Source organism: Protopterus annectens, chromosome 3.part0, assembly GCF_019279795.1.
Source record: "Protopterus annectens isolate FY-2018-M chromosome 3.part0, PAN1.0, whole genome shotgun sequence".
Taxonomy (NCBI): Eukaryota; Metazoa; Chordata; order Ceratodontiformes; family Protopteridae; genus Protopterus; species Protopterus annectens.
The window spans coordinates 653,542,553-653,568,436 of record NC_056731.1 but is presented as its reverse complement, the minus strand read 5'-3'; the positions used below and the strand labels follow the sequence as shown (position 1 = coordinate 653,568,436).

General features: G+C 37.0%; 1 protein-coding gene across 3 annotated transcripts in view; it reads left to right on the top strand.

The window, feature by feature from the left end:
- Positions 1-25,884, top strand: part of ANO10 (anoctamin 10) — a 1,956,032-nt gene that overhangs the window by 1,739,160 nt on the left and 190,988 nt on the right. For all 3 annotated transcript variants that reach the window (XM_044065053.1, XM_044065056.1, XM_044065055.1), the window contains exon 12: positions 10,763-10,879. In XM_044065053.1, coding sequence (XP_043920988.1) covers positions 10,763-10,879 — 117 coding nt within the window. The remainder of the gene's footprint in view (positions 1-10,762; positions 10,880-25,884) is intronic.

Here is a 25,884-nt window from a genome sequence, read left to right as displayed (position 1 = left end):
GCTCAGTGCTCACTCTAATAAAAATTTCCACTACCTAAATTTGCCAGCGTGTTTTATCCACATATTTTTCTATTATTGATATTTATTTTTAGTATTAGGTTCCCCTCCCCCAGACTGGTGTTTACCTCTCAAGCCGTGCATTCCAAATGTTGACTTTCATACAGAACGGGATCATACTTTGTCTTACACACTAGGTAAATGGGGAGCATTTAGGAAGCAGAGCATAAAAATAATACCTGAAACCTTTCTGCATGATTCAGAATTTCCAACCCTATGATTTTTCTTGTATGGAAGTAGTCTAGTTTTTAAAGCTTCTTTAAAACCTGCTTAGTGCACCATTGTAGTTAATACTTGGTTGGATCTTTGAGACATAAAATGTTGTGGCAATCTTCTTGTAGTGACTTAGTATACATACTCTTTAGAATTAGGTGGACTACAGGGAATGCTTTCTGACTTTGTTGCTAGACAGTGGTCAGAATTTAACTTGTTTTCCACTATTGTACCTAGATTGTTGGTGGTGTCATTTTTATGATTTTTTTCTGTTTATCATGTAATCAAAGTTTTTGTCCTTTTTGCCAAGTCTTATGATGCTACATGTGCTGACATTAAAGGTGCGCTAATTAATGCAACACCAGATGTTGCAGACCTTAGAGAAATTTAGAGTCTTTTACTGAAGCAGTTTTGTTATTCATTTTGCAGTCATCAGCATATTGTGTTGCATACTGCCAGTTTCTTGCCTTTATAGTTGGGAAGAATAGTCTAAAGGAAGTGATACCAGCACAGAGTCCTGCTGGACATCATTGGTGGCAAGAACAGGCAATCCCTCACCATCACCATGAATTGCTGTACTATATTCCGTTGTCAAAGTTTTATGTATGGATTAATATTTAATGTTCTTTTCTTATTTATTTGCATTTGAGGAATAGTGTTGAAGGTTAAAGAAAGCAGTATGCATTTTTAGCCCTTAATCAGGTGCTGCTGTTATTTCTTCAAAGAATGCCACAATATTCCCCTAAATAGCCCCACACTGTTATATATCTGACAAAAGGTACCTTAGTCACTTTGGATAAACTGTGTTATGGTTGCCTCTAAGGTTTTACTGGTATCACTCATTTGATCTAAAGATCATGTTATCTAAATGACCTGTGTCCGGCATACAAAACATCTTCCAACCCAATACTGATTTACTGCACATCAGCAAGTCATATGGCATCAGGAATACTCGGTATTGGGTTGTAAACCTCTTCTGCAACATAAACAGAATGATTTGAAGGTACAGGTATATCTCATAGAGGATACTGCTGTTTTGAAATACTCCTCCCATCTCCATAAAACAGAATTCATCCCTGTCCATATTCAAGTATAGCTTGGATATATGGATAGGAAACAGAAGATTTACCCCGGGACTGCCCCCTGTACAATGGACAGAGGCAGCTACTAAATGCTTTATCCTATGCATGTGTCCCCTAAAATTATCTATGGTATGATACCAGTTTTTCTCATTAGAGGTAATATATAATTATTAACAATTAGATGGGTAAGGCTTATCTCTCTAACCAAGTGGGATAGGTTAATTCGAGCACAAAAAGGGAAATTGACTAGGCTTAAAATGGCCTTTAAAGACAGTTAGCCTATTACTTATGAACTTATGAACCTGTCAGTGAAGCTTGTGATATTATGATAACTGTATGTTTAAGTGTTTGCAGGTTAGGGTTATGGTATGGGCTAAGTAAGAGGGCAGATTTAGGGTTGTTTGTGTCCTTTTGTATTGTATAGTGGCTGTGTTACAGAAATGTTTTTCTAAGGTAAAGTGTAGAGTTAGGGTTAGCCACATTGTTAAGGTGGTGCTGGGGGGGGGGGGGGTGGCTAAAGAAGTTGTTAAACTAAAAAGGCAATACAATATACTTGGCTTCATAAAGTTTTCTGTGTCTCTTGTAGAAACTGTTCTGCCGGTATATTTGACTAGGATTACTTAGCTGGGTCACAATGTTTTGCTTTTTATTTAGGTTCTATGTGTATTTTATAATAGCCAGATTTAGATGATTGATGGTTAACTTCCTATAACAGGTAGAAAAATATATGAATTTTGCTTTTCAGTTTTTAAGTTCCTTTTTTTGGTACATGAAAAATGTAAATGTTTTCCATCAACTATTTCATGAAACCAAACCACCTTCACTCTGAACTGGCAACAGTGGAGGATTATTTTTATTCACAATATCAGGACCCCTGATTTTGTGTAAGTTGTTGTTGCACTTGAATACATATTTATTTTGAATTAACTATGTATGAATATCAACCCACTAAGTCCACTGTATATTTAGAAATGCTGAAATTTCGGAAGTTACACTTTAGAATCTCATTTTTTTGTGGTACTGCGCATTTCTTTTTGTCTTTTATTTATTTATTTTTTTACTTTTTAGTGATTTTTCGTTTCCTCTTTATCAGCCTGCTGTCAGGAACCTCTCTTTCTTATTTTACCAGTCAAGGTAATGACTCTGTCTCTCCCCAGATGTGTATTATAGGGTGCATCCTATAGCTGAGCAGCCCTATAAATGGGCACTTTGGTAGTAGCAGCATTTGCCTTCTGGGTGGTATTTTCTTTCTTTTCTCAGCCGGCCTTACAAACATTGAGCATATTTTTTCCTCTGAACCTTTAGTCATCAATGCTGAAAGTGGATGGCTTTGTCTTGAGGAGTATTCCATCTTTTTTAAACTACCTTAACTCTCTGTTCTTGTATCCATTCTTGCATAGTTTCTACTGTGTCTGTTTGATTGTTTGTATGCAGCTGCTATTGCTGTGAAGTACATTTGAGTGTTTGGATATATAATTAGTATAAAATAGTTGTGCAGTTGTAAAGTCTAAAGTCTACACGAGATTTTGGAGTGTGCACTTTATTATTGCTTTTATCCCGTTAGCCATATTTATTGTTTAAATTTTGATACTGTTTATCATGTTTATTCTGTTAGCTGTTAGTATTTTATTTTTATCATCATCTTCATCATTATTATTATCTTTAATAATGTGTTTCTTATGGCAGTTTTACTTACCAGCTGTCATTTTCAGCTCCTACCTAATATATGTCTGACTTCCCCAAAGTATTATTTTGTGCATCTTTCTTGTACAAGATTGGGACCTCATGTCTGAACATTGCATGGTTTGTTGATTTAATCAGTCATAATGTGCAGTTGAGGAAAAAACATTTTGAAAGTATTACTTTAGAATTTGTACAGACAGCATTATGTGTTTGGTAAGAAATGTGTAGTGCAGATTTTCTACCTCCATGTGTTTGTATTCTGGATGGCATTTTTATTTCACTGTTGAGATGGTCGGTCATATTTTTGAATATATTTAAATTTAGATCTGTATTGTGAAGACATTCCAAAGGTATTTGATATCCTTGCCTCTGTGTTTCCTAGTATTGGTTGTCTGAAGAAAGATATCAGAATATTGGAAGAGTCTAGTAAAGTGTGGCTAGTAAGATATTTGTGCTTTGGTGTAAATCCTTTGAAGAGAAAGAAAGAAAGAAAGATTGAGGTTGTTCAGTTGTACTCTTACCAAATAAGTGTGTGTGTGTGTGTGTGTGTGTGTGTGTGTGTGTGTCTGTGTGTCTGTCTTGGGGGGTGATGATAAAATTCTTCAAATGCATGGAGGTGTTAAGTAATATGAACAATAGTAGGTTTATAAGGATAATGATTGAGCAAGAGTGTAATGTATAAAATTAGAGGGAGAAGACTTGAAGGAAAAAATGACAAGACAATGACATCCTTGATATAATTGGGCAGGTTTATTTGGGACAGAAGATAAAATGGTTATAGTGAAGTTTAGGATAAAAGCTGAGGTCTCATACAGAAATTAGTCACCTTACCTGCTAAATAGGTAAGGTAGAAAGTTAAATATTAAGTGATAGCTTATTACACATTCAGGCAGTCGTGGTAAACTCTTTGGCATGTATCTGTTGGTTTCTTATAGTCCTGACTGCTTTAGTTTGCACAGATGCAGGAGGGTCAAAGAACCTAGTCCCAGTCATGAAAGTTCCTGTTTTGATTTGAGTCCACTGGCTGGAGCATTTCAGAGCTAATCATAAAGTCAGATCGACAAGTTATTTTTACGATGATTTCAAATTATTTTTTTCTTTTGTTTCTCTAGAAGTCCTCTGCTGTATCAGATGCTTTAGGCCAACATGTTTCCTTCCTCTCCTACTTCTACTGCTTTCACAAGGAGAGCTACCTAGCCATGATTTCTGATAAGAGTTTATATACATGTTTCTCGCTCCAAATCTGTGAACGTGTTTCATCTTGAAACTGCACTTTAATTTTATAATAATTAATATTGATTATACCAGAATTTGTTCTGTTTTTTTTTTCAACACAATTTCTTCTTGCAGACATTTTACTTTTGATTTTCTGGAACCTCATTTTATAAGATCTCCAAGCTTCAAACTAGGATGTCAGATCACCCCTTGTTCACAAACATAAAAAACAAGTCACTGAAGAAGACTATAACAATTACTGCATGAATTTGGTGATACTGATTAGTTCCTTTTAAAAAATCTTGTTTTTAATAATCATAGTTTAATCTATAACATGGGTTTGCAAGCATTAATAGAAAAGAAGGCATTATGGTTTTCATTTATATTGTCATGCAGTATACATATCTGTTTTCTTTTTAACACTTTTCATTCATTCTATTACACATGCTCAATTCCTACCTTTCCCTTAAAATTCACTCATCTTCTTGAATGTTATTATGTAAGTACTGCCCCAACAAATTACATTTATTTCTATGAAAGTTGCTCCTTCCCTTTTCAAAATATACTGCTTTCACTTGCATATTTTACACTAGGTATATATTTTGATTTCCATTTTCTAGTAATTGCTTTTTGGCAGCTAATAATATTAAACTTAGTAAGAACTTACTATGTCTAGACAATTCACATTGTATACCAGCTCAAAAGAATAATTTCCTTAGCTGATAAAGTTTGTTCCCCACTGTTTCTCTCAGAGTGCTGTGCAAGGAATTTTTAAAGTCACCAACTTGTTATATTCCCAAAATCATGTCCCCAATTGCCTGTCTTTTCCCCATTGCCCCTCCAGTATTTGCTATCTTCCTGAGGTAAAATCCTCTAAAGTCTACTTGGGATATAAAAAAATCTACACAAACACTACCACACAAAAATTCTAAATAATCTGGATTTTGTTGCATACTTGGGAAACTTACACATTTCTTCCCATTGTTCATTTTTAAATTGTTATTCCATTCTCTTTTCCCACTCTTCTAATATACTCTAAAGTTATCATGCAGTATATATTTTCTAATAATTATCATTCTTAAAACAGAGCTTCTGTTCTAGACTCAACTAAAAACTCTACCAGATATAATCTCTGTCCATTTCTCTATCCCTGATAGGGAACGCAATGAATAACCTGCAGTCCAAACATTTGCTTAGCCTCATCCCATTCAGTTGCCTTTTCTTCTTGAGTTATTTGCTCACAACACATTGTTTCCTTTACTAGTTTCCTTCTGTAAACTCCAGCCCCCTCTTGCCTATTTGCTATAACCCCTACTAACAGATGTACCAGTTGGTAAAATGTTCATTCCCCATGCTCACACTGGCTTAGTTCATAGAATACTTTCTGCTACTTCTACAGTATAATATTCTAAATGGCTGTGATTTGCATTCAAAATCCTAGTCTCTATATATCTCTTCCCACTGCCTCCTTAACTTCAGTCTTTTCTATTTGGATTTATAACCTTATTCTTGAGTTTATATATATGTATATATATATATGTATGTATATATATATATATATATATATATATATATATATATATATATATATACATATACATATATGTGTGTGTGTGTGTCTAAAGAGTCTTCACTGCATGACTGCATAGTTGTAAACTGTATCCCTTCAAATCAGGCAATCCTTAACTATCTTGAAACTATCTTGTTCCTTGGTGAGAATTATCTTAACTATTGCTTTCTTCATCTCATTATTAATTGTCATCCACAACTTTTCTTCTGATGGATAAAAATATACCTGAACTGTATATAAAACTAAGAGGACTAAATAATGTTACCATTTTTATCCATCTCCATAATCATGAGCTTACATTTTCTCAGTTTTTGTATATCCTTTGTTTAGTTTCTTACCATATAGCCATAGCTGCTGCAATAGAATCTTTTTAATCCATACAGCTAAATATCTCGTCTTATTTTGTCCCCATAAGTATGGGTATTTTTAGCCCAATGTGTGAGAGGTTATATAATTTACTGTTGTGGCTTTTGTTTTATTCTTGTTCATTTTATATCCTGAAAAGACTTACAACTATCAAAATATTCAGCAATGTGGAAGTGTCCTTTTCTGGAATTATCAAGTACAAAATAATATCTGCAGATAAAGCTTTCCTTTTCTTGACTATCATATCAGTTATGTCCTTGAGTTTTGTGAATCCCTTATTTTCTTTGCTAATGGCTCTAATTATAAAGCAAATAAGAATGGGAAAGCAGTATCCCTGGCTGGAACTTCTGTTCATACACAGTTTGTCAGGAAAGAATCCTCCCACCATAACTTTGACCCTTCAGTAGGGGAAACAGTCATGTGGGGTCATAAAATGCCTAACCATAAAAATCTTAAGTAGACAAGCATAAAAGTTTGTCTCCCCCTCTTCAAGCACTTAAATAGTTCTCACCTCCCAAATTGAGCAGGACTTTATATGACAATTCTGATGCACATTTGTGGCTATCTGTTGTCTGTATTATCCTTATTATTTTTTCAGGGAATGCAAATGCTACCAGTGCCCTGCTTATAAAATCCCAGCTGACTTTATTGAATGTTTCTTCTGCATCAAAACCTAACAACAGTATTGGTGTTTCCTTATATTGTGCTTCCCTCTGGATCATCGTTCTAATAATATTGTTAAATGGTTTCCTCCTCTACACAAAACCATAATGGTCTATGCCTATCAACTTTCATAACACATTTGCTATTCTCTTAGTATTGGCATAAACACTTTATAATAATAGTTTAAAATTAAAAAGATGAAATGGGTGTATATAAAGCTACATCTGAAGGGTCTTTATCCTCTTTGCGTAGCAAAACCATCACAGCTTTCTTCCAAGGTGGTGGTACTTTCCCCTTTGTAAAATATTGTTAAACAAGACCTTTAAGATCAGATCGTTATGCCTTTCTTCCCTCCCTCCCTTCCTTCTAACTTCCTAGAGAGAATACTGTCTGCGCCTGGAGTCTTCCCTTTTGATTTTTGATTTTTTTTTGCTGTCAAAATACCAGGATTAAATGGAACTGTTAGTTTGAAACCTATTTTGAAACAAAAACAAATGTGTCTTTAATTTTTGTAGTTTTAAATAGTTAATGGAAATTTCACTTATTAGGATAGTTCGATTGTTGTCTTAATTGATGTCACATTTTCATTGGTAGGCTGTGTCTATTGTATTTGTATATATACCTGTGTTCTTCTTTTAAAGTTTTATTACACACTGAAGAAGGATGTTTGTACCCAAAAGCTTTGTGTTTGAGTTTACTATTAAATTTTATCCTTCGCCGTTACTGGTTTGTTTGTTTTTTTTTATCTCATCTATTCTTATCTTAAACTACTACATGGTGACCTCACCTTCCTCAAACCTTGGTAAAATTCAGTTTTCTGTATGTATTTCTATGTGTGCCTATTATTCATTTCCCAGTTCCTTTGCTTTATAGAAATTTCCCTAATATTTTTGAAATAACTCTAATAGTACTATAGGCTCTCCAGTTATTTTTAATAACCACCCCCTAAATTTGGCTACAACTCTTTCTACTTTTGGCTATGTCACTGTGCAAAATGGTTTTACATTCTAGAGTTGTTACCAAATAATAATTGCTTAACAGTAATATTTCTAAACGCATGAATATCATCCAAATAGTTCTTCCCTTTAGCAGTCTGCAGTTGCTTCTCTTCTCCTCTTGTTCAGTGAGATTCCCCTTCCTCTGAAATACCTTAACCTTTTTTAACCACTATAAATAATTCCTATTACTAACGTCATGTCTCTGTTTCTTTCTTATTTATACCGTTTTTAATTTTATTTTTATTTTATCTCACTCAAATCATCCCTAATTGGAGGACAAACTTGCTTGTCTTCTTGGTGTGCAGTGAATAATCGTTTTCCACAAGCATTCTAGCCTCAGGTTTTAATATTGTTGTCATTTTTATGTGTTTTGTCAGGAGGATCTATTTCTGGTACTATGATTTCATATTTACTAATGTAGGTCTTTGCTGCTTTGTCATGGCCAGTTTTGGTGCACACACAGTGTGCTTTCTCAATTGGCAAACCGTGCCGTGGAACACCAGTCCAGATGCTTATTTGTACTTTCATAAAATTAACACAGTCTGTTCCTTCTCTCTGATGTAGCAGAAAATTTTAGGTCTAACTCCACTATTTTTTGAAAGTTAATTTTGAGAAGCCTAATGTTAAACCAGTCTTTCTTTCATTTCATTTTGTGATTTCTGGCAGTTTTATCACTTTTTTGAAATGCTACTTAAAGCTTCTTCTGTTTTTCCATTTAGCATTTAACTTTATGTACTTCTCCAGTGTCTCATTTTAAATATGTCTGACTGCATTTGATGTATTTTCCTTTAAATTACTGGAAGTTATATCCTGTTAAAGTTGAAACTTGAACTGTTTTTTGCTTATTAGTTGCAAGGTTCTTCTCAGCCAGAGCTTTTTCTTCCCATTTTCTGATTGATTGTCTCTTTCTTTCTGCAACTTTCAATTTTTGCTGGCATTTAGGTAATGTAATTACTAACCAATAACTGAATTTTATTCAGATTGATAACTTTACTGGCTTTTTTTAAATCAATTTAACAATTTCTCAGTTTTCACATTCTAATTCTAATTCTAATTCTCCTGCCATTCAGTGTGCTACCACTTTGGAAGTCTGCATATTGTTATCATTATCCGCTTTTGTTCTCCTCATAAAGGTACATACTCTACAACTTATCCCATTCATCCCAGTAAAAAGAACCAGTCTCTCATAACAATCGTTTTAGCTATTGTACTTTGATTTGTACTCAGTATATCAAAATGCTATATAATTTTGTTTTTATACTCCCTTTAAAAGCTAATTACTTCAAAATTAAGGAAGTTTACAAAAGGTATCAAGTTTGCTTAGAAGCCATTTTTACCTCATACAAAATGATATGAAGAGGTATTAACTTTACTCCTCTCTTTGGAAATGAGCCAACAAGATCTGTTTGCATTTATGTATCTTTCCTGCTGCATTTTAGGCTATTTCTAGGTTGTGATTCTCTGTATCAATGCATGCTTTCAGCAAATAGGATGTTTTTTGTTTCACTTCATTTTTTCAGGTGCATGAGCATTGTGAAAGAGGACTCTGCAGATTCTAAAACTGAGCCCCGTATAAGTGGGCACAGCTGCACATATATATACATTTACTTAGAATAAACCTCCATTGTACATGTTAAACTGCAGTCTACTTTTGAGATGGATCTGAGGAAGCCTGAGGACAAAAGGGTCTCTGAATGTTTGCATTATGTCCTTATTTGTCTTGTTTTTAAGTTTTTGCTCCTTTAAGTTGTGTTAATTTGGTGGTTTATCACTTCTGTTTTGTACAGTTTATGCGAGATACCCAACACTGTTAAAATGTGAAATGATGTAAGACTTTGTAAATTCAGGGTAACATGGAAACACCAGGTACAGCACCTTTCCTCTAGCTGTACAAATGTTTTTACTTTGATCCCACTGGAAATTCCAACGATAGTAGTGCAAACATAATCTATGTGTGTGTGTGTGTGTGTGTGTGTGTGTGTGTGTGTGTGTGTGTGTGTGTGTGTGTGTCTGTTTCCAAAGTAAGATGTATGGGTTTCTCCATTTTTTTGAAAGTTACATGAAAAATGATTAAAGAATCAATTGCTGGACTATTGTAAGGGCACTATATTACAGAGCAGCATGAATACATATTGATGAGAATGTTAGTTAAATTGGCTATATATGATTCTTTCACTATGTCATCAGTACTGCTTGTAAAATTCCTTATCCTGTCCTGTCACATAGCCATAAATAACTACACCTGAGCTTACCTACAATTAGCAATAATAGAACTGGAACACTTCTTTTTCTGTAAGCTTGTATACAGTCACAGTAGTAGAAGTTGTGTTTTTATGCCGATTCCAAGCTTGCCTATTCTTAATTGTCAAAGAGCTGGCAAAATATATTTCCATACTACTCTGAGGCATAGGCATTCCATACTGTCATGCCAATGGCATATTGCATTTCTGTACTGTTTGGTCACAGTAGGTATCACATTACTGACAAATTATGTTTCTGTGCCTGCCCACACTTACGTACTCACTAACTGACAGGCAGTGGACGTATCACTTCAGGAGAAATAGTTGTCATGAATTTACCCATCCTAAGTCATGTTTAACTACTACTCATTGACTTCTTGCTATTGCAGAACCATAAATTATGTTTTAGTACTACATGCAAGCTTATCGACTTTTAACTGGCACTAACCTTTGCAAATTACGGTTCTGCAATGTTTACCATATATATGCTTTGCTGTTTCTGGCACTATACCAATGTTGAAGTATATTCAAGACATTGCTTGAAGTGATGCTACTAGCTGATTCATTAGTTCAACTGTGATTTCATATTTTTGTTTTAATCTGTAGTGTACTATGAAGTATGTTAGACCTATTGGTTTCAAACAATAAGTAGAATTGTGTTTTATCCCTTTCTAGCATGTGCTTCTGGCACTCAAGTTCATTCTGACATTTGTGATTCCTGACCTGCCACGTGAAATCCAGATAAAACTTGCCAGACTGGAATTTGAATCCATGGAAGCTCTCAAACAGCAGGTATGCAGGATTCTGTTAAGTAGCCATCTTACAAATGTTTTGGAGTACAGGCATACCCATACTCTATAAACCCAGTCTTGTATCTGTAGGATTGCCATTAGTACTGCAGTATTTCAGAATTAGATTATATCCCTGGGTTTACTTCATATTAAACATTGCAATATTTATATTCATAAAATGTCAGCAGACTAAACCACAGTGTTGGTAACAGCATTTCATTTTTTTTTCGTAAACTACTAAGATGACAATGTTTCTCGTCGTGCAGTTTTATTCTTTGATGATATAATTTATCTCCTACATTCATTAGTGTGATTTAGTTGTGTACCATTGTATGACCAAAGTTAGTGGCAGCTTTATTTTTTATTCAAGGCAGTATCACTTTATGTAGGTGCACAGTGTATTAAACCAATATATGGACTACAAAAATGCTCACAAGCCTAGCATGGGTTAAACTTCTCTGTAGCCAGGATAATGAGTTGCACAGTGAGTAACAGTGTGGCACATAAGAGGCTCCATTTTTTCTGTCTCAGCGGCAGGTGAAGCATGGTTTTCAGGATCATTTTAAATGATTCTAAGAAAAGAGGAAACCTGTGTTTAATATCTCTTGAACAGGATGGCACCTTAACAACAAAACATTTCTTTGCCATTTGTGATTGTGTTTGTTAAATAATGTGTTCTGTCCAAATCGAGAAATTGCATCTTTTCAGGTGTCATTTAAGTTTCTAGAGTCACATCTGTTCATTCTGAGCCTTTGAGACTGATTTGCCTGTCATTCAGTTTTACACGGTCTGTAACAGTGGCACACCAGTGAATCATCTAGTTATATTTTTAACAGTAGTTAGAAAATGTCTTTTATGGACTGAAGCTTAAAAACAGCTTTTGCAACCCTTCTAAGATGTAGTAGAAATATGTTTGAAAATGTGATGTTAATACAGTAGACATTAACAATGGTTCTTTAAGTTAATATCAAGCTAGCACAATCTAAAGGAAAAGCATGGTGCTGCTTTTTATACATTATATTCAGTTCCCAGGAACTAAAACTCAGATCATTTCTATACATCCCTTACAAAAAGGAGTACAGATTGTGAAATGAAAGCCAGGGAGCAGCAGCTAAAGGAACACTCACGTCCTTTTCTATGAATTCTATAGCCATGTTAAAACCTGCATAACAAAGCTTGTTAGTGAATGTTAAACAGATCTTTCCCTTTCTCTGCTAAACTACCCAGTTTTTCTGTTTTCATAGTATATAATGGAGATCTTCCTTTATTCCTTTCAGTGGCTATGTCTGACACACAGACAGAATGCCTTTATTCTTATCCTTTGCTACACCAGATGGGTGCAGTTAAATTTAATGAAACATTTTAATGGAGCTGTATAAAAATACAGACATTACTTGTCTGGAAGTTAATCAGGTCTGTATTTCACATTCCATTATTACATCGCCCTTTTTGCTGCACTATATTTAAAAATATGTTGGTTTAAGCAATGTTTCCATTAAAATATACAAAGCTCATTGTATATATGTTTTCTGGAAGAGCATTTTGGAAGCAGGCCTGCCATATACAGTAGCACACATTTCTGCAACCGCACAATTATGTATTTATTTACTGTTTGTTCACCGGGTAAATGGACTGGTGGTGTATTGACTACCTGAGCTCAAGGAGCAGAAAGTACATTGTAATTTTTCAGTCAGCACTTAGCAAAATTCTGAACATTGTAAGATTTAATGCAGACAGAGTAACATTAAAAGAGCCAGTGAGAGTACATGGAGGAAAAAAAAACAGTTATACAAAATCCAGGCTGACAATGCAATCATAAATATAAAGCATAAACTCCTACATACATGTGAAATATTTGCACATAAGATGCCACATTAAGACTGCGAAAGTTTATGCATTCGATCATTCATGATGTGGGATGGTAAATTCTTCATACATGCTCTGCTTTTCCTTTTTTTATCTGAGAATGTCCAGCTGTGAACCCATGTGCAGTGTAGGTCTTAAAAGTAAAGCACCAAATGAAAACAAGAGAGAGAGGAAAAGCTGATTTGGGACATTTACTACACATGCAAAAATACTTGTAATTAATTAACAGAACATGAAAGCATTATAGAATATTACCTTTAATGCTGTTTTTAAAAAAATGCTATCAAAGGAGTTTACCCCACTAAACCCCAGTCATACTCATGGACATACTGGAGTATGCAGTGCATTTTACATAACGTATGCACTATGCTTGCATATTATTACTTACATCTGGGGTAAAGTTGGTGTGGTGATAGCTAACTCTTAGAAGAAGATCTGTCACAGACCTCCATTATTCCCCTTTTTTACACATCGCATTTTTCAGTGTGGGTCTCAGGAATAAACTGTGACTGTGTTTCCTAGTACACATGTATAAGAAACATTTCAATTTTCTACTGCTGCTTTGGAGGCTTGTCTCTTGTCTTCATTTGCCAGCTATTAGTTAATTTTAGTTTCTTTTGAGGAGCTATATTCTTTGTATTCTTAGGACATGGATTAAGACCCAGTTCAAAGAATCATAATATTTCCTCATATCTGGCTAGCTAGAGCACTACACATGTACTCTTATTCTCGTGTGTGAGTGATGTGTTTGAACTTTGCTTGCGAAGAAGAAAACTGTCCTTCCAGGTGCACAGGCAGTTCACATTGTACAAACAAAAGTGAAGTCAGAAAATCATGTCCCTGTTCACCAGTGAGATAATCCCATGCACACACACCAGGAGAAGCCACGGATGAAGAGTAATACTACTTGTGTTGACTCTAGAAGTTCAGGTTTTAACATCTGTGAACACTGGCAGTTTCCTCTTCACATGGGTCAGGACAGAAAATAAAGACAGTTTGTAGTCAAGTAAACCATATGCTAATTTTACTGGTACATTAGCAAGCACAAAATACTTCTTTGATCCTATGTATTACTTCTTTACACAATGCTGGGTGAGCTCATTCCTTGACTACTAATGTCTTAAGTTTGGGACTTTGGCGAAACTCCTTTTCACTACTATAAAACCATCTTCCTTCTGTTCATTTCCACACCCCCCCCCCCCAGCTTTATACAAACACATGCCCTCTTACACAAAAGTGCATTGTTTCCCAGTATCACATGACAACTTGAAAGGGTATGGTTCTTTGCTAGAAAAGTCACAACTTTGGAAAGAACTATCTGGAAAGGTTTTAGGAATTGTCAAATTTTATCCTGCTTCTTATGAGTTACTTAGAGGTTGCTTCTGTGTTATCTTTGAGGCATTGTCACATTTGGCTGTATTTGAAAATCTGTGACTGGAATTCACTGCTGTGAGTAACATATACTGTCTTGGAGAGCCTAATAATACTCAAATATTATGCAGCACTTCTTAAAGTCATACATTCATAGAGTTTGCAAAGCAGAGTCTGTCTGTGGACCATAATCACCTTGTCATTACCCAGACTCATAAAGCACTTCCCGCCTCTATGAAGGCATAAAAAAGTAAAATCTGGGATGGAAGTTGATTATGGAAGTCACTTATTAACTTTCTTCGGATGTAATCTTGATACAAATGTGGGAGGAAGACAAAATTAAGATGAGATTACAGAGCTTGATATCAGTAGGTCATAAGTTTTCAGTCCAAACATTTAAATTGAGATATTGTATTCTTAAGGCTTGTGTTAAAAATGAGACTGACTCAGTTGGTTATCCCTGTCAACAAAAAAGTAAAATGAATATATTTAAACAAATAAGGAAATTAAATTAAAATACTGCAAACTCTGTAAGTTATTATTTGTTGAGCCAGAAGAGCCAGTTACATATTTGAAAGGTAGGATTTGGGATAAGATGAAGGCCACTCCTAACTTTTTGTGCAGTCTCTGTTTCCCCCAGAAAGGAATTCAAAAAGCTTAGGCTCTAAAGACTAATTCACTCCAAGCCATTAAGAAAAGCATGAGGAAGAATGTTGTGTTCTGAAGTACAGTGACAGCTGACCCTTTTAGCAATAAGTGCAGGACATAGGGTCTATATTAGAAGCACGAAAATGCTTATGAGCGAATGCGGAAACAGTGACACATTCATCAAATCGCATTTAAGCGATTCGATGAACATGTCATAGGGCAAGGAGATAGTTGGCCAACTTCACAGAGTTGCCCTTTCCTTCCCTATAGTGCGATCTCGGAGTTGGTTTATTTAGTTAGGTTTATGGTGTTAAATTTTTTTTTTTTTTTTTTAGCGAACGGCCTCGTAAGTTTTTTCTGTAGGGAAAAATTTGTTTATGTGGCTGTTCGCTATTTTTAGGTTTCGTGCATTATGTGTTGACTTTTATGTAGTCGCACATATGCACTTTCGGTCTTATAATATAGACCCAGGACATATGCCCCTGCCATTGGTGATGTGAGTTAAAGTAGCAGCTGGTCTACAAGAGAAGAGATTGTAAGGGGAGGAGTGAGTAGCTGGATTGTTTTATCATTTCCACCTCCTGGTGTGGAGACTAAGACATGTACAACAGAAGACAGACTCAACTTAATTCATAGGTTCATAGGAGATTACAAGGTTAACGGCTAAAGAGCCCTTACAAGCCTAGCCATTTTTACCCAAATTTTACCAGATTTTCGATCCCTAAGGGTTAGATGATGGTGTAGTTTTGTACCTGTGCCTTTGTATATTTTACAGATTGCCCATTTCCATGAAGTACATGGGAGTTACCCCAGTAGTGAATTTACGATTCCCTATCTATTGATCCAAACTGCATTTGAAGAGAGTTAGGGAAGGGCTGTGCTTTACGTGAATAGGAAGCCTGTTCCAGAGAAGAGGTAATCTCTGAGACACATAGCTTTCTCTCCAGCATATTTTGTTCATGTCACAGCCTCATTCAGTTTGTCTGGTGAATGTGTAACAGTTTCATCAGGCCTGCGTTTGAGAGTGCATTGTAGGTTAGGCATAGATCACCCTCTTAATAGTTGATAGGAGACAGAGTAAAAGGATAGGGCTTTTAGTCGATATACATAGGAAATGCTGTTTACACCCTGTTTTTTTTTTTTTTTTTGTAAGGAACCTGTGAGGCCGCTCCAGCTGTTGCAAGGGCCTGGTCAAGTAAATGCCAAAAATTGCATTGTACTCGATTATTAGTCATATGTGGGCTGAGCACAATGGTATACTAACTTCCTTGGATCTAGATGCCATGCCTTTATTTATAAGCTGTGCCACATTGAAGAACGTCCTCGCCACTTTGAACAGATGGTGGTCGAAGTTCAAGGTACCATCTAACTGTATACCTAGATCTCTCACCTCTAAGCCCATTCTTAAGGGTGTGATATAAATGTTGTAATTTGCAGGAGTATTTGGCTTCCCAAAGAGTATGATTATGCATTAATTTAGTTTTTGGCCATGGCTCTGGCACCAATCATTTGTCTGATTCAGACCCTTCTGAAGGATATCTACGTCATTGGAGGATTGAGTGATTGCCCCCAGCTTGCAGTCGTCAGCCAAAGTCCTTCTACATTAGCCTTGACTTCTGCAAAGAATATTCTGAACAAGAAAGGTCCCAGCACTGAGCCTTGTGGCACACCATTAGTAAATGGCTTCTTGGTGGATCTGGATTACCCTGCTCTGACAATATGTGCCTTGTGTATGAGCCGTTTGGGTATCCATCTGGTGATGCAGGAATTTATGCCCAGTTTTGTGAGATTATCTATTAATACCTGAGTGGGGAATTGTGTCAGATGCAAGGTGGGGCAGTATGCACTGTTTTACCCTCATCCATGTCCCTAGTGACTTTCTGAAAGAAGTCCACCAAATTGAGCAGGCATGATCTGCCCTTGACAGAAAGCCTAACTGGGTTGGGTCCAGTGCTTGGAGGTTTCCTATGTCATTATTTATCAAGTCCATGATTATTATTTCCATGGCCTTGCATGTAAGAATAGTCAAACTAATGGGTCTGTTGATGGTCCCCCTTTATGCACAGGGATGACTTTTGCTGTTCTTCACTTTACAAGGGTTGGATGCCAGCAGATGACCTTTGGGCTTACACATGAAGACATGCAAATATGTCACAGCAGAAATATGTTTACCCCATGAGGTTGTATGTATTCCCCCCCCCCTTATTTTAACTAATGTTCCATCTGCCAGTTCTAGTCAGCCCATAATAAATATGTACATAGAAACTGAGGAACAAGGTATACTGGGCTGTCATTCATTTTACACTTGCTGTAAAGCATGAGAACGATAGTTACTAAGGGCAGTGACTTAAATGTGTGTATAATGCATCTAATAACCTCTTCTTTGCATCATCACTTGTAACCCTTAGGAGTGGGAAGCAGTATTTCATGGCATTCATATATCCTCCATTTAGCAGTCCTTGCTCACAGAGAACTCCATACAGTTCCTGGCTTCCTTTTCCATTTTTAAGCTGCTGCTAAAACTTCTGAGATTGTAATGGAAAAAATGAAGGGAAAAGCACATTATATATAATTCTGACAGACATCCCTCTAAGCTGTGATAAGCTAAACATTGCCTCATCCCCTTTTCTTTCCGACCACAGTCCCATGACATTCCTCAAATACAGCAAATCTTACCTAATAAAAATAATTCCATCTTTTAGGATTTCAGTTAGCAGCTATGGAGCCCTGACCAAATTTCCCATTGTTGATCAGCTGGGACTGCATATAGGACCCCAGCCACCTATTAGTGAATCATTCTCAGCCCATTACAGCACTTTAAATAACTGTACTCAACTGAGAGGTTTAGATGTAATGGAAAAATCTGCAGTAAACATAAATGGTGGAGCTACAAACTCAACAAACTGTTAAACCAAAATAAAGAGTGTACACAGCCTTCAAACTTTATCCAGTCTAGTGCAACAAGGTTGAGATCATCTCAGTTAAAAATCAAACTCACTAATAACAGTCAAAAGATGCAAAGCTTGCAGTAGCAACATTAGCATAGAGGTATAAACCTCTAACTACAGCTCATAAGAATCATTTTGCATTAGCAGCATAGGTGAGTTTTGGAGCTGATGAGAGGAGGATTGTCATGACTGTCTGCAGAGGAGGAGGAGAACATAATTAGGCCATCCTATGCTACAGTCCTTTGGATGACGGCTGATAACATTTGGTGGTAGTCTTAAGCCATGCGTTTGGCTCACTAAGCCATGAACATGGTAGCCTTTCTTAGCAGTTGCACAAAAGCATGCACTTACATGTGGTGGTGGTGTAGTGGCCTCTAGGGTGATATTTGTTACAAGTCCACCTCACAAGGGGAGGAGCTAGGACTTAATAAGAAAAAACACCTTTATTGCTGGGATGCCAGAGAGGGCATGACTAATGCTTATGGCTCCTTGGATGATGTCCAATCTTGAGTTGAGGGAGGCTTAATGGTATGTTGGCACAGAAACAAAAATAATTTTAAAAAGAAAAGCTTTATGTGAGGGAAAACTTGCCATCAAGATAGGTGACATTAGTAAAGCCTTCTACAAACAGATCCCAAAAATGGAGGTGAATAAACAAGAATGTAGTGGGGTTGAACAAAATGATAGCATTGTAATAGATCAAGCAGCTATAGCTAACGCACTGGCTTACAGGTTTGGAGCAAATGCCTGGACAGAGTGGAGAACTTCATTGGCTGTTCTTCCTCACAATATGATTTCACCTGAAATTGCATCTAAAATGGTCACATTTAGTTTCATTAAAGTCAGAGCCACCAGTTTCATGGACACAGATGAGACACTACAAAGCCTAATTTGTATAGTGAAAAACAGCCTAGCATACCTCCATACACACATTGTTAATGCAGCATTAAAATTTGTGTCCCTGGTATATGGATAAGGGCTGTTATAGTCCCAGTCCACAAGGAAGACCTTTCCAGTTACCCCAGTGATTAAGTAATTATAACTTGATCAGCTTCACAAGATATTGTTTATTTATTTATTTATTTATTTTACATTTGTTAAGCGGGCTAGTCTAGCTGGATATATTTCCATTTTCAGTAGAGGCCCGGGGAGAAAAGCTCCAAACAGATATAAAAAGTATGAAATATTGTTACATGGTAAATAAAGGATTACTAAAAAAATAGAGAAACATACAACAAGTAATTATTACATACTAAAGATATTAACACTTGAGGAAAGCAACAGTAAAAAATATTTACACTTAAGAAAGCAAAAACAAATGTAGCGCAGTAAGAATCATGTGCAAGTATTCACATCAGGAGGAAAGATTTTGGCAGTAAGTTAATTAGAGTTTAAACAGTGTCAGTCTTACTTACATAAATAAGCATTAAAATGTTTGGAAGTTTGGTTGGAAGAGGAAGAAACAGATGTGAAGAGGTTGGTGCACAATGATGGAGAGAATCATTATGAAATGTATTCAAGACAAAGTCAGAAAACCTTCTCCCTCACCTAACCCAGAATGGTTTTGTCAAAGCTAGATCTTGTAAGCTTAGCCTCATTATTTTTTTTTTAATGTGACCACCACCTTGGTTGAAAACCTATCTGTCCATGTTGCTAAGTTCTGTCTTGTTAAAGCATATGACAGTATACCGCTTAACAGTAATATGGGATCTGAAGGTAAAGGAAGCCATAATAACTCAGGTCCAGAGTAGGCTATATAGTCATGCACAACAGCTTAGAATAGGAGAACTTTTTTCGTCACATCCCCTGTCAACATTAGAGACCCATAAGGCAATGTCCTGCTGCCAACTCTTTTTTGGTTTTTGGCATCTTTTTCTCTGATGGCAAATTTGCCAGAGTCTAGCTCAACAAATATACGGATGACTACAAACTTGAAAGCTTTGTCCTTATTCTCACTAATACCACTTCCCTTTAAACAAAACTTAACATGACACATGAATGGTGCAGTAGAGAAGATCTTGTCTACAGTGTCAAAAAATGTAGCATTCTGGGATTTGATCCCCCCACCTGCTTTACACACTATTGATGGCCAACAGCTTAACAACTGAAAAAAATAGTAAAAGACTTGGAGTCTTGGTAGATTATGACTGATCATTTAATGTTCATATAGCAGTTACCATCCACAGAACAAACAGTTTTGCCAACCTGATTCTTCATGGAATTGGGAGCCATGCAAGTTGAATAGTTGCCTTACTTTATACACTTCTTACACCAGTTGTAGAATACTGCACCCTGTTCTGTTACACACCCACATGGTATCTGTTGCAGCTGGAGAACATATGATGATCACTCACAAAGATAATCAAAGGACTTCAAAAGTTGTCATACAGTGAAAGACTGCAACAGCTCTGTCTGTTCTCAGTAGCTTATTGCCCTCTTAAAGAACCTGTGCCTGACATACAGAGCACTAAAGGACCCATTACTTTTTGAATCCTTTGCTTAGAATACCCACCTTAGGACCTGAAAATAAGAGGGCACTAGGACTTAATAAAAATTAAGAGCAACCATACATTGAATCGTTATATCTTAATATGTGAAACACTTCCGTACCTATGAAATACATTCCCCTGTCATTTAACCCAGTCTGTCAATGCTTGCCTTCAGGAAGGAATTGGATAACTACAGGGGTAATTGCAAATATCAGCATAAAAGCCAGGGCATCAAGCTCCTTCTTGGGGGCATATAGGTTTTGTGTTTGTTCACTAAGCCTATGAACCTGCGGCATTTGCCTGAAATACACTGCCCCTGTAATTATATGGCCAACAACAGACAATCATACATTTTTAGTTCCTTACCATTCCTACCTGCTGATGGAGCAGAGTACTTGTAATTCTTGCTGTTTGTCTTGATTTCACCATAACCTGAAGTACTTTCATCTAGTTCTCCCTGCCTGTTCTGTAGTAAGGAAAAGGCAGCATCAATTGCCTGGCTGGTTGCACTCTCTGACACACAGCAATTTTAAGTGTCTCTTAGCTGACTGTATACATCAAGGCCTCATTAAAATATAACCACATTTTCAAATGAGCTTATTATAGCATGTATGTTGTTTTCATTCCTTTTATATAGTTATTAGTCAGATAAGGGCTGAGTACAGTGGTACACTAACTTCCTTGGATCTGGATGCCATGTCTTTATTTATAAGCTGTGCCACGGAGGACTTCCTCACCACTGTGGACACATGGTGGCCGAAGTTCAGGCAACTATCTAACTGTATTGTTTTGAGGATGTCAGTTTGCAGTAGTGTTTTAATGTTTTTTTGTGCTACCGTACTTACATTATTGCATATGTCTGCTGCCTTTCTTTTGTTACATGACATTTTACTGTGCATGTTTAACTTTATTGCTCCTTGACTTGTATCAAATGACTCCCAAGCTACTGTAACGTAACTTGACTTTTCTACCTATTAGTTAAATATTCGGTGCCTGCTTTGCTAATCTGAAGTGTAGTATAGACTGTATAACTGCTGTGATACCTTTGTGAAAAATCTAATTCTATTTTCTTGTAACAATTATGAGTTTCCGTACAGTACTTTTGGAGAGATATTTCCTCAGGCTACCTCTGAAAAATAACTTTACCTGATAAAAAAAATTAGAATACAGCTACTCTGAAGCCAGAAGAAGCTTATTCCCAGGTATCATATTTCAGCACTGACCATGTAATATTGCATTGGTAGGGAAGTTGTCCTCATTAAGCATAGGCCATCATTTGAGATGGTAAGCTGAAGTTCCATTTGTCTGTTGTAGTTAGTGGTAGTTTAAGTATAGCTGTAGTTCAGCAAAGCATGCAACTCATTTCCTCAATGTTCTGATTAAATCTTCCAGACTATTGACCATGGCAAAAAGAATCTGTTGAAAATAGTGTAGCTATACTATAAGGGACTATCTTTCATGGCATATCTCTCAGCAAACCATGGTTTTGTTGACATGCCTGATTTTGCCTCATTTTTTGCTCTGTCCCTTGTAAAAAGATTTGATTTTGTGATAAATCATTGTGGATTAGTAATTAATAATGCCAGAATTTAGTACTTCCTATTCTTCAGAAAAAAACACTGAACCTGTTTTTCTGTTACATTCCTAAGTGAATTAGAGTAATATTTTAAAACTGTCCCTGATTTCTGAGCCTTGTGTTCCTCTTTTTATTTTATGCTTAGTCCCTGATTGTTGAGCAAATAAGTTGAGAGCTGTGATTGGCGGTAGGGGTTTAATGGAAAAGTACCTTTTCTTGCTTAGTCCCTGATTGTTGAGCAAATAAGTTGAGAGCTGTGATTGGTGGGTGTACATTTGTGTTCCTTGTGTTCCATTCCAGTTTGGCATATTTTTCATAGACGCTCCTGTGCTTAATAGTATGTGTGCCTTATACTGGCACATAATTGTGATGTTACAGACTGTACTAGAAGATCTGCCTAGGTGCTGAGCCTGTCAGGTTTTTCATTCTGCTTACACAATTAAGATCTTCAGCCTGACTTATGTCATTGAAAACTTCTTGAGATGGATGGTTATAGCAATGTCTGAGAGTGTCTTTGTGGATGCCAAGAAACAAGCCAAGTGCTTTATTAGAACTGCCTGTCTAGCTGGGAGAGAAACATGATATGAAGTACTCAGTAGGCATAGCTGTCAACCTTCCATTTCCAAAATGAGGAATACTAGCCTTCATAATTTGGAACAAATGGGCAAACACATAAAAATGGCTTACTAACAATTTCAACTAGGAAGATCATAATATGGTTAAAATATGCTGGTTTCAGTTATAGAAAAGATCTTTTAATGAATTAATATGATTAAGTTCTATTTACCATGGATATCAATTAAAAAATTCCTAACACTGAATGTGTGGCAGGCCCTTTCAATGTGGAACGTCTAGGAATATGAACTTTTTAAGACCCCAAATAAGGTACGTTCCTCATAATGAGATAATGAGATACACTTAAGCGGTATGCCAGTAGGTGCCACAGTTCTGATTACATTCTAGGAATCCTGCCCAGGTTGTTGAGACATTACCAAATAACAATAGATTCTACTTGTAACCATGGCCAGCCACATGTTACAGTCCTTAGCTTTCCCATCTAGATAGAGCCCAGATCAGAGACCAACCATCTCTGTGTAACTTTCAAAAGCAAGCCCAGACTTTTCTTCTCTTTAGGCACTATAGAGGATGTCCTTCATTCAGGAGGCTGACAGAGGTTCTGCTTCTGTTATAATTTTCATTACAGAGAGGATGGAAGGCTTCTGTCCCATCCTTGACCCCCAAAACTTTCCTGTGTCTTCCAGAGGTTGTGTCCCTGCTGCAAATGTCCTGGCCATTGTCACTGGGTATGATGGACACCTTCTGGCAGTGAGGGTCTGGGAATCCTCAGATAGGGTTCCTTTAGCTTGCACAGAGATGGCACCATTTTCAGTATAAGCAGCTGTCATCGAGACTTTCCTCTTCACACAAAATGGTCATCAAGGTGTTGAGCATACATGCTGAAACCTTCCATGAGAACGAACTCCATGTGCTCCCCCCAACCCCTTGGATGGCTGGATTCTTTTGATCTCAGTGAGGAATTTCCCAGAAGCATCCATAGAATGAGTGTTACCATCACTGCAGTCCCTGGTAATAACCATAAAATAGCAGTGACTTTCTCCGATCTTAGCTCAGGAGATTGCTGTCAGCAGTGTAGAGCTGGGCATGCTCCATTGCTGGACTTTCATGACCACAAGAGAGGTCCCAAGAGGTCTGGAGCTTGGTAGCTCGGGTTTGGATACAGTGCATGGTTCACACTCAAAACTTTTAACTCCTGGGCATAATGGCCACCAGATTCTTCATGGTGCCTAATGCAATTTGCACAGAGGGGAATGCAGGTGTTGTAATACTGTGAGATGGCAGTAGCTACAGAATTGTCACAAACTTAAGGATCTTATCTGGTCTCTGACCTAGCTGTTAGACCCAGAATTGGTGGACTTTTATCACTATCCTTCTACAGGGTCTCCCATTCAAACAACCAGACATATTGTAGGTTTTGCAAACTGATGCTTTGCTTCTTGGGTAGGGAGACACCTCAGCTCCTTCACTGTTCACAGGAAATTAACCACCCTAGAAGTGATGCTGTGTGTCATTCGGTTTAGCTGTAGACAGACTTCATGATAAAAAGGCCTTGGAGCAGAAGCTACTTCCACGTCATCTTCTTATTCAATCTGGCCGCAATCCATTATATGGTACTTGAACAAGCAAAGATTATATACATTCTTACTCCCTTTGCAGGGAGGCAGAATAAATCAGATCCTAGATCATAAGTTAGAGGCATTGCTCAGTCAACAGTTCACTCCCTCAGCAAAGAAAACATTCTGGAAAACTTTCTAAACCTTCTTCCAGTCTTCTCCTGGATCTGCAGATTGAAGAGCCATGCTGAATCTTCTAGACTGGAGCTGAGAGAATGCTGTCTGCCCCTTATCCCCCTCTGTTCAGTACAGTAGAATAGGGGAGAGTTTGTGCTATCACAGTCTTCGTTCCATGGCAAGAGGAGTTCTTGTGTGCTTTCCCTCCATTTCCTCTGATTCCTTAACTCATTTCAAAATGTAGAGGAGAAAGACCTAGATTCATCCTCAGGCGGTTGAGGAGGGTGCAGCTTTAGGCTGTAGTTCCATGTTGGTAAAGGAAATTCTCCCAGTCCCTACCTAAGGAATTACCCATTTTTGGGGTGAATTCTGACTTCACCTAAGGTACTGGTTTATGCTGTAGACCATTTGATCCCACCAGACTTTATGACTGGGATATCAGTACTAATTGAGCCTGATACAAAGACTTCCACTCTTACAGACATACTTTGTCAACTTGAGTGGTGCAGTACTTGATACATTCCCAGTTTGTCAGTTTGCAGGTGATCTTACTGTCTTAGACACTTATCATTTGTGATTTACTTATTCCACAGCCAGTATGTGTGTGCCAACTGTTTCTGCACTTTATGGGCAAGATTAGGGGTCTGCATGTCCACCCACCTTTGACGAACCCCCTCTCCTTAGTGGAATTTGAACTTCAAGAATAATTCATGGTTTGAACCGGTTAGCTTGGTAACACTGAAGTTCATATTTTAGAAGACTTTTTACATGTGGCCAACACCACCATATGTAGGACCTCAGAGCTATGGGCTATTATTTGTAGAAGAATATATCTGTTCTTTCAAGAGGATTTGATAACCTTTGGAATGATCTTGTATTTCCTCCTAAATGTGAATTCTTACCTGTCATTGAATCATTCCATTTGTCTTCCTGTTTTTATAGTTATGATGGAAGAAAAGACAGGAAGGTACTCCGCACCCTCAATGTACACCCTGAAGTGGATAGTGGGTATAGGAGTTTGCTTGCCTTTTTAGATCTTGAGAGGTGAGAGCTGGCATTTGTCATGAAAACCCTTACCATGTGTATTGCCAACTGCATTTTTTTGTTGACAAGCAACGTCATCACAAAAGCTTAGCTGCATCAACTATTTGCATCATGAATGCTTATGTTTTATACTTGCGTGTCACAACCACTTCTTGGTCTTTGTTTCACAGCTCCATCATACATTGCTCTCTGGGCCACGATTCTATGAATGCGGCCTCTTTTGGTACATGAGTTTATCTGTACTGTACCTTCTAAAACTTTTGCATCTTGGCTGTCAACAAACTTTTTGTCCTGATGAATATAATGATTGGAATTCAGCCTAATTGTAGTCCCTCCAAGAATGGTCTGTATAACAGCTACATTCTTAAAGTTATCTGTTAATATATGAGAAGACTCTCCTACTGAGTTCCATATAAGTTGGGCAAGTGTGCACCAGACCTTTTTTTTCTTGAGTTAACTAACTGCGCCACTTATTAGTTGAAGGTGAACTGATGAACTGGCAGGCTTAGAGGGTGGGATTGTTATCCTAGTGTGCCACGTGAATTCATTTGGCTTGGGTACCTGTACTGCTAAGTTTGGGAAGTTCAGAAATGGTATCCTGGATTGTTACAGAAAATAGAATGAACCTATTTATAGCTGTTCCAGGGCGTTTCCTCATCAACAACTTTGTACAATAGGAATGTAGCTTTTGTTTTCCTGGTTACTAAGTAAATGATTTTTATTTATTTACTTTGTTATTCTTTTTAGCTAGGTTT